Raw genomic sequence first — 9,075 nt, 5'->3', positions numbered from 1 at the left:
CGCCGCGCCCTGAGCCGTGCCCGGCCGTTCCCTGCTTTCTGTTTGGGACCCTGTTCTATCCTTTGCAGTTTCACAGGTTTCTTTTTGTTTAAGGAAATGGGGAAAAATTGATCATCTAAATCACCAGCATTGAAACAACCATTTTGGCAGTAAAGTTTACAAAATCTGGATTTTTACAACCTTTCTACTCATGTTTTGTAGAAATAAGACAGGGTACTAATTTTATACTGTTTTTTATAAAAATATTTATAACGGTGCTCAAATTACCAGTTTCTAGCTAGATCACGTTCAGCCTTCTTTCCAGTTTTATAGCAACCCTGCTTTTAGTAAGCGTGGAACATAATCCAGCAGGAAGCCCGGGGAAGGGAAGGGAAGGAGTCCGTCCTGCGGGGAGCTCCAGGCCCCCAGGCGGCCCAGAGCGTCGTTGCCTGCGCTCTGAAGGCGACTGCTCAGCCTACTGCTGTCCGTGCTCGCGGCCCTCTCTCTCCCTGTGGCCTTTCCCGTGCTCCAGTGGGTGCAGCCCTTGGAAAGGAGCGTGGCGTGGGTGGGATGGTGGGGCGGGAAGCAGGGAGCCGGGTTAGGGTGGGACCCCCTTTCCTGGCCGAGCTGGGGAGCTTGTGGTCAGGACGTGTCCTGAGCACCCGGCCGTGGGGGGGGCTCCTTGCAGTCCCCTGGGGAGGCAGGCGTGGCAGGCGGGGCGGCCAAACCCAGCCCCCCGTGCCCAGGCAGCGCTGCAGTGCAAGCCAGGAAAACTGCACTGTTTCACTGGCCGCAGACTGTCGTGTGCACTGTGGTACAGATGCTGGCTTTGCGCTGAAGCCCCTGTTGCAGCGAGGGCGGGTGAACTGTCGGGGAATTAACTAAGCATAGGTCTTGTGTTCAGGGCTTTGCAGTCTGCCACGACCGTCGTCCCATTCAGTGTTTGTACTTGATGCCCAGTGAGATGCCCTCTCGTATCAGCTGCTTTTCGTGTGTGTGTGTGTGTGTGTGTGTGTGTGTGTGTGCGTGCGCATGTGAGGTTTCCATACCCAGGACAGTCGCCTGTTCCTAGACCTTTGGAGGATTGTCGTGTGGAGAGCGCGAATGTCCCCGCTGCCTCCCCTTGTCCGAGGTGGTGTGGGCACTGGCTGCCCAGTGTCACCCCCGGCTCAGAGCCGGGTGGCTTCATGTACTCTACACTGATGTGGCGTTGTGGTGGGAGACAGTGGCCTGAGGGCTCTGCTGTGTGTTGGCTTTGCTCTCCACAGTGTGGTTTCTAAGAATAAATGGGTCTGAAATTGTCAGAATTTAAGCTTCCACTTCCTGAGTGATGGAGGGACACTCTGAGACCACCCCTTCTCTGTTGAAAGATTGTAGGTTGGAAAAGATGGAAGGCTGGAGAACAGTTCGCATCTTTTTTTTTTGTTTTTTGTTTTGTTTTGTTACTGGGGGTCGAACTCGGGTCCTTGCGCTTGCAAGGCAGGCAGTGGAAGCACTGAGCTAAGTCCCCGGCCCAACAGTTCCCATCTGAACTGGAGAGAAGACCCAGACCTCAGGGCTACTCCCGGTGATGCTTCCCCTGGGTGGCGTGTGGGGGTCCCGTGCACTTTATCCCCAGCAGGTTTGCTTGATCTTTTTGATTTTGAGCCTTTAAAGTAGTTTCAGTCATAAAATTTAAAATGTTTCATAATTATGTTTTATGTGATAGACTGCGCCTTATTATTTAAATGAGTATATGTAATGTCACTTTTTTCTTTAAATCATAAAACGTTATTGATTTGCAAACTGGACTTGTGTTCTGTGTCATTTCACCTCTTCCGGTCGGTGACTCCAGACTGACCCGACTCTGCCCATTTCCTGGAACTCACCTTTCTCTATGTCCCTTGCGAGTGTGTCCTTGGGGGACAGCGGCTTCTCTGCGGGCTACAGGGCAGTGGGCTCTGGTCTGAGTGTGATGGCCCTGCTGCTGCGGGACTCATCCCTGCCTGTGCTGGGGGACATGAAGAGGTCCTTGAGGCCACCCACTTACGTAGTCTTAGCACTTTGGGAGGCTGAGGCAGGAGGATGGCGTGGCCCAGCCCAGCCTGGGTAGCTTAGTGAATAATGAGACCCTATCTTGGGATAAAAAATGAAGGCTGGAGCCAGGTATGGTGGCACAGGCCTGTAATCCCAGCTGAGGCAGGAGGATCACTGAGTTCGAGACCAGCCTGGACTACATAGTGAGTTCCGGGTCAGTCTCAACCTACACAGTGAGCCCTTGTCTCCAAAGAAAACAAAAGTGAGGGCTGGGCTGTAGCTCAGTGTGAAAGCCCTGGGCCCAGTCCCCAGAGCCACGGAAACACATATGTTGAGCTGTCTTCCTCTCTGCTGCCCCTGGAGTACCTAGCACCCAGGAGGGGCTCCTGTCGTGTCGCCAGATGTTGGGGGCTTCTGACCTTGGCCCGGGCCCTGCCCCCACCCCACACAAGGCAGCACCATTGCTGGGCCCTCAGCTCCTGACATCTCACTGCTGGGGCCTGGGCTCTGTCCTCACACTGCTGGGCTTCCTGAGGATCTACTCCCAGCGTGTCACTTAGATTTTTAAAAATCTCAATTGAAAACACCCTTAGGTGCTTTTTTTCTGTCCTTTCTTTGAGACAGTGTCTTTTGTTTTGTTTTGTTTTGTTTTGTTTTTTGGTACTGGGGATTGAACCTGGGACCTTGTGCTTGCAAGGCAGGCGGCAGCATCACTGAGCTAAACCCCCAGCCTGAGACAGGGTCTTACTGTATAATCCAAGCACGGCTGCAGCTTGCAATCCTCCTGCTTCAGCTTCCCAAAGGCTGGTGTTACACGCATGCATCACCACCGCTGGCTTCCCTGACTATCCTCTGGACATTGTCAGACCATCACCTCAGATTCACAGGCTGAGTCCTCCCCACAGTTGCTGTGCTGCACTTGACTCCAGCATCCTGCTGTTCCTGGCTGAGACCTTGCACTGCGCCCTCTCGCTCCATGTCCCGCTCTTGCAAACCCTGGCTCCTTGCACGCTGTGTCAGCCCTGCTCCCCATCCGCTGTCACCAGCCCAGGCTCCCATCGCGTCACCTGTACCATTGCTGGCCCTTGTTTCTGCTATTTTGCTCTGCAGCCCCTGTGGCCACCTGGAAAACCAGGTCCACCATCTCTGGTCCCAGCACCTGGGAGGCTGAGGCAGGAGGGTTGAGAGTTTGAGCCCAGCTGGGCAACTAAAATAATAAAAAAAAAAAAATGGGCTGGGGATCCAGCTCAGCATGGAGGCCCTCGGTTTGATCTCCAGCAACACAAGAGCAACAAAGAAAAGTCAGGCCTGTGCCTGGCGCCCACAGTGCCCACAGAGGATGTTCCATTGCTTGCAGAGGAAACGTGACGCCCGCAGGGCTCTAAAGCCGGCCTGGCCCTGCCTGCTGGCTCCTTCGGCTGTGCCCACTCAGGCAGAGTCCCTGTGCAGCCGTGTTGCTTTGGGGGGATAGTGGGGTGTCTGGGACCACACCTGTGGAAGGAGGGAAGAGGACCACAAACCGCGCAGCCTTGGCCGCTGAATCCTCCACTGCCAGCCCTACAGTGGCTGCAGAGTGCGCCCTGAGGGGGCTCCCGCTGGACCCCAGCACCTGCCACAGCAGCCCAGGTGCCGCCCTCTGTCCCTGAACCTGCTCCCCTCTTCCCACCTCTTCCCCTCCAGCCGATTCCCAGATTCATCCTGAGTCCCTAAGCCTGCGCTGGGAGGTCCCGGAAGGGTGCCTGGGCTTGCGCCAGTGCTCTCAGGTAAGTGAATCCAGGCTCAGTCACGTCTTGCTCTTCCACTAATGCTTGACCCCCCCCCAGGAAATAAAAGAAGAGTCAGCTTGACAAGAGTTTAGCACTTGGGAAGCTGAGGCAGGAGGATCGCTGTGAGTTTGAGGCCAGCCTGAACTATATATTGAGACTCTGGCTCAAAAAAACAAACAAAACGAGAGAATAGAACTCTTGGAGAGAGCAGAAGGCGCACAAAGTGTGAGCACCAGGTGGCTGAGTCCAACCCGGGCCTGTGTGTGGGACACCAGGTGCCCAGGCAGTTTTTCTGTGGGATGCCCCTGCCACAGCTCCAGGGAGGGGGGTGTACCCCGAATCCCCCAAGACTCCGGCTACCCTGCTTAGGTGATGGTGACCCCAGGCCCCTCTTCCAGAAGCCTCAGGAATCCAGCAGTGAGGGTGCAGGGTCTCCTTGACCTGCTTTGGGATGGGTGCCCCTGGGTACCATACTTGGCTCCTGTCCACTTCCTCTCTGGCTCTGCTCCCCTTCTCTGCTCCCCTACACCCTTCCGCCATGAAGCTCCTGCCTTGGAGCAGCCGCCCATGGACTGCGTCCCCTGAGACTGCAAGCCAGACCCACCCTGTCCTGTTGGCCGTGTCCCAGCTGCAGGAATGCTGATGTAATAAAGCCCCTGTAGGAAAAGTACCGGGTTCCTGCTGGTGGGATGGAGGACTTGAGAGCTGGTGTTTGTAGTCTTGGTGTCCCAGAGCAACAGCGTTGTCTCCCTGAAGGATGGACCCCTCCCAACTGCACCCCTGAGACCGCTGCCCATAGGCAAGGAACAGCCCCACCACGCTGTGGGAATGCACAGGGCCTCCCCAGGACCAGGCAGGGAGGTGGAGGGGATGTGATGGTGCAGGGCTCCCTCCAAGACCACGTGGGAGTGCAGCACGGTGCAGGCAGCCTGGCTGCACCAGAGGGGACCCTTACCACCGAGTTTCCTGGGTCACTGTCACCAGAGCTGGAGTTGAGGCTCCATGGCGCCCCCTGGAGGATGGCTGCTAAAGTAGGGTTCCATGCGGTCGCAGGTGACCCCTGTGCAGTGCTGTGGCCCTGCCTCCACACCTGGTATCCAGCTCTGCCCAGCCTGGCTACCTCCACCCCATGCTACAGAAGTTGGCATGAGGTGAACCCTCTGTATTTTCTGGGGGAAAAAAAACTTTTTTGTACCAGGGATTAAACTTGGGACCTTGCGCTTGCAAGGCAAGTGGACTGGGAAATTTTTACAAGGGAAGCTGGGTGTGGTGGTGTGCACCTGTGATCCCAGCACTCAGGAGGCTGAGGCAGGAGGATCACTTCGATTTCTAGGCAGACCGGGTTACACAGTGAGACCCTGTCTCATAAAAACAACCACGAAAAACAGGGAGGGGAAAAAAAAGAATTATATGAAAGAAACCACAGCCATTTCAAGCCATTTCTGTAACTTGGGCTTTAGTCACTGAAAGGGAATCAGATTATTTTAGTTGGGTGTGGTGGCACACACCTAATAATCCCAGCACTCTGGGAGGCTGAGGCAGGAGAATCACAGATTCAAGAGCCCAGGCTGGACAATTTAGTGCCATTTTGTTCCCCCAAATAAAAAGGGATGTAGCTCAGCGAAAAGGCCCTGGCCTCAGTCCCTTGCCACAAAAAAAGAAAAAAACAAAAACAAAACCTCTGAGAACAGTGGGGATGCTGCTCCCCAGTAGGAAGCACACTCCGACATTATACATGGTGACCACTCAGGGAGATTTTCTCTTCTCCCGACACTGATTCCATGAAAGGCTGTATGAGGGTCCCACCGGAAGCCAGCCAAAGTGTCCTGTTTTAACAAAGCCATGACGTCAAATCATAAACATTGATATCAGTGAGTTCGAAGCCTGATTCATCTGGAGGTAAGAAATAAAATTTTGATTTTTTATTTATTATGTTGTTTTGGGGCCATGGTCTTGCTGTATAGCCCAGTCTAGGCTTGAACTCACTGTATAGCCCAGGCTGGCCTCAAAACCTGGGGCGATCCTCCTGCCTCAGCCTCCTGAGTGCTGGGATCACAGGCATGTACCACCATGCCTGGCTTAAGAAATAAAAATTCAACTTCTTTTAAAGTAAGTGCTATTATCATTAAAATAGCAGTGGCTTTCATCTTTCTATCAAAGGAGTGCTTTGGGCTTAGTAAAAGGCAAAAGGTTTATGCAATAAGAAACCAGAGATTGGGCCCTAGGAGTGCTGGGAGCTCCAACCAAAGCACTCCGGGCTGCTCACAGTCATGAAGTTCGGGGCACACCTGTCTGCTCCTGAGTGCCAAGGGTCCCCGGCGGGGACATCTGGCCACAGGCTGTCCTGAGGCTGTGCTGGCCGGGGTCCCCCCACAGCTCTGCCCCAGCCGGCTCTGACCTCAGCAAAAGCTGCTGTGTGCAGGGCCCAAGACACCTGAAATCCCAGTCTGGGGGAGCCCGTGTCCCTGGACAGTGGTTGCAGAAGAAGGTCCCTGGCTCCTGGGCGGCCTGGAGGGGCCATGTGCTATCCCGGGGCCCGCATGGACCGCCAGCAGCACCTGCACAGGTGCAAACCGGCACAGGCCAATCCGAGTCTCTCGAGGTGGCTTCACTCCACCCAGCCCTGGCTGGGGTCACAAGACCCGGGGCAGCCACCGCCTGCGGCCTCAGCAGCCATACTCCCGCTCGATGCTGGCCATCAGCTCCTCCTCCGCCTGGTCATAGGAGATGGACGACCGCCTTGCCACCCGCTTGGGGCTGTCACCTGGGGCTCTGCAGGCGAGAAACAGGGACGCAGGCGAGATGTCACGGTCATGCCGGCATCCGACTGGCAAATGCCACATCTGTGGTGACCATCTGAAAACCCACACTGGGCAGGTGTGGTGGTGCACGCCTGTCACCCCAGCACTCAGGAGGCTGAGGCAGGAGATCTCTCAAGAGTTTGAGGCCAGCCTGGGCTACAAAGTGAGTTCAAGAGAATTTTCTAGAATTTCTCCGACCATGGGCAAATTCTCCCTCCTGTTCCCACTGGGAACATGGGAAGGGCCCTCTCCTTCTGGGCACCTGCCACAGCTAGTATACACACAGCATCTAGAATTCCCCACCGCCGGCTTCCAGCCCCGCCTCCCCAGATTGCACACTTCGGTGCCCCAGGACCCAGAATTCCCTGGCTGCTGGCTCCAGTCTGTGGCTTCTGAGTCCCTCCCCAGGACAGGGTGTAGACCTTGGGGGAGACAGCCAGCCAGAGAGCAAGTCTGTATTAAACTCCATGGCCAGGGGGCGTGCAGGGGAGCGACCAAGGGGAGGGGAGGCGTCTCAGGAGAAGGGGGAATACTGGGACCTGACTTGGAAGGGTTTTCTCCATTATTTTATTATGAAAGACTTCAAGTATACACAGAAGTTGAAACCAGAGACTCAACAAGTGTAAAAACAAAAGCGTTTTTTTTTTAAAAGAAAAAAAGCAGACATGCTGTGTTGACTTTATCCTATAGCTGTCTGCTGTTTATCTGAGGTTTTTTTGTTTGTGTTTTGGTACTGGGATGGAACCTAAACCAATCTATGTCCCCAAACTTTTTTCTTTTTTGGAGACAGGGTCTGGATATGTACTTCAGGCTGGCCTTGAGCTCTCAGAGATCCTCCTGCCTCAGTCTCCCAAGTGCCGGGATTATAGGCATGGACCACCAAACCCAGCCCCAGCCCTATTTTTATTTTTCATTTTGAAACAGGATCTTGCTAATCACTACATTGTCCAGGCTGAGCTCTAACCTGTGACCCTCCTGCTTCAGCCTCCCAGAGTGCTGCAGAAGGAATTAGCTAGGGCAGGGTGGGGCAGGAGGGATGGAGCTCTATGCAGAGTGGCACCTGGAGACCGAATTGAGGCCTTGAGAAAAGTTCCAAACTGAGGCAGGAGGTTCACCTCCTGAGTGCTGGGATTACAGTCGCATGCCTGGTTTAGGAAGATACTTTTGAGAGCTCGATATACCTTTTTTTTTTTGGTACTGGAAATTGAACTCAGGACCTATCGCTTGCCAAACAGGCACAGCGCCACTGAGCTACATCCCAGCCCTCGATCCCTAAGTGACCTCCAGGAGGAAATGAAGATGTCTCTGCACAGGGTCGCCCCAATTCCTGCACCCTGGCTATGGACACTGGGTGGTGTCTTGGGCACCACCTGCCCTCTCGATGGAAGCCTTACATCTGCTTTACAGTGAATCAAACTCCCGGGCTTGGCCTGGCCCCGGTGTCTGCGCTGGAATCTTTCCCCAGAGCACTGAGGACCAAGAAGCAAGGCCTGGGAGCCTGAGGCCTCTGACTGGCCGTGTCCCCGTCCCTGTACTTACTCAGAGGCACGGCTGCCTTCTGGATCATCCTCAGCCTGCTGCCCTGGGGACACCTTTGACAAAGACGAAAGGCAGAGGTGTCAAGAGAGAGAGGGTCAGCAGTGGGCCTGGTGGCGCAGGCCCGTCATCCCAGCCCTCTGGGGAACTGAGGCAGGAGAGTCACAAGTTTGAGCCCAGCCTGGGCAATTTAGCAAGACAAAAAGCAAGAGGCTGGGGCTTTAGCTCACTGTGAAGGCTCTGGGGTTCAGTCCCCAGAACTGCACAAAGAAAGCGTCCCGTCCGGTGACATCAAGTGCATTTGAGTTCTATGCCACCCTCCCCTGCGGAAGCCCTCGCTTCATACACTATTTCTCCTTCACTTTTAATTTTTTTCTTGAGACAGAGTCTCACTGTGTAGTCCAGGCTGGCCTTGAACTCGTGGCAATACTCCCGCCTCAGCCTTCAGAGTGCTGGGATTACAGGGACTCAACGGCCACTATGCCTGCTTTTCTAAGGATTATCTCTATGAGGTCGGGGTTTACTTGTTTGTTTGGTTTTAATGTTCTTTTGTAGACCTCAGACACGCGCCGCGGAGAACGCTGACTCCCTGACTGCTAGTCCCCCACTTGGCCACCAGGAGGCGCTGCGCCCCGCAGGGGGCGGGCTCCCCGGTAGCCGCGGACAGGGCCGGTTCCAGTGTCCCACCGCGCCCATCCAAGAGGGTCCCCCTTCGGGAGCAGCCCCACGACCACGGAACAGCACCACGCCCGGCTGCTAGACTCGTCCTGCAACATGAAGTGTCACCTCCCTCGCCCTCCGGGACAGCCGCAGCTTTTCACACAGGTCCACGGCTTTTCCGTGCTGAGCTTACGTAACGGACTCTGATCTGTGCTGCAGCCCTAGAGGAATCATCTTGTTATGTAATTCGTCTTTCTTTCTCTCTCTCTCTTCCTTCCTTTCTCTCTCCTTTTTCTTTCTGCCTGTCTCTCCCCCCT

At 54.9% G+C, this 9,075-nt stretch overlaps 2 protein-coding genes across 2 annotated transcripts in view; one reads left to right on the top strand and one right to left on the bottom strand.

Annotated features, from left to right (window-relative positions):
* Klf11 (Kruppel like factor 11) overlaps positions 1-3,842 on the top strand; it is a 10,573-nt gene extending 6,731 nt beyond the window's left edge. Inside the window, exons 4-5 of the mRNA XM_010629130.1 lie at positions 3,676-3,758; positions 3,819-3,842. Coding sequence (XP_010627432.1) covers positions 3,676-3,758; positions 3,819-3,842 — 107 coding nt within the window. The remainder of the gene's footprint in view (positions 1-3,675; positions 3,759-3,818) is intronic.
* A 1,953-nt stretch (positions 3,843-5,795) lies between these two features.
* Cys1 (cystin 1) overlaps positions 5,796-9,075 on the bottom strand; it is a 14,640-nt gene continuing 11,360 nt past the window's right edge. Inside the window, exons 2-3 of the mRNA XM_010629060.2 lie at positions 8,102-8,154; positions 5,796-6,533 (exon numbers count right to left, since the gene is read on the bottom strand). Of these exons, the coding sequence (XP_010627362.1) occupies positions 6,428-6,533; positions 8,102-8,154 (159 nt within the window). The 3' untranslated portion in view covers positions 5,796-6,427. The remainder of the gene's footprint in view (positions 6,534-8,101; positions 8,155-9,075) is intronic.

Source organism: Fukomys damarensis, unplaced genomic scaffold (genome assembly GCF_012274545.1).
Source record: "Fukomys damarensis isolate Sample0158 unplaced genomic scaffold, DMR_v1.0_HiC HiC_scaffold_25, whole genome shotgun sequence".
Classification (NCBI taxonomy): Eukaryota; Metazoa; Chordata; class Mammalia; order Rodentia; family Bathyergidae; genus Fukomys; species Fukomys damarensis.
Note: the sequence above shows the minus strand (reverse complement) of the source record. Positions and strands in the feature narration are given on the sequence as shown.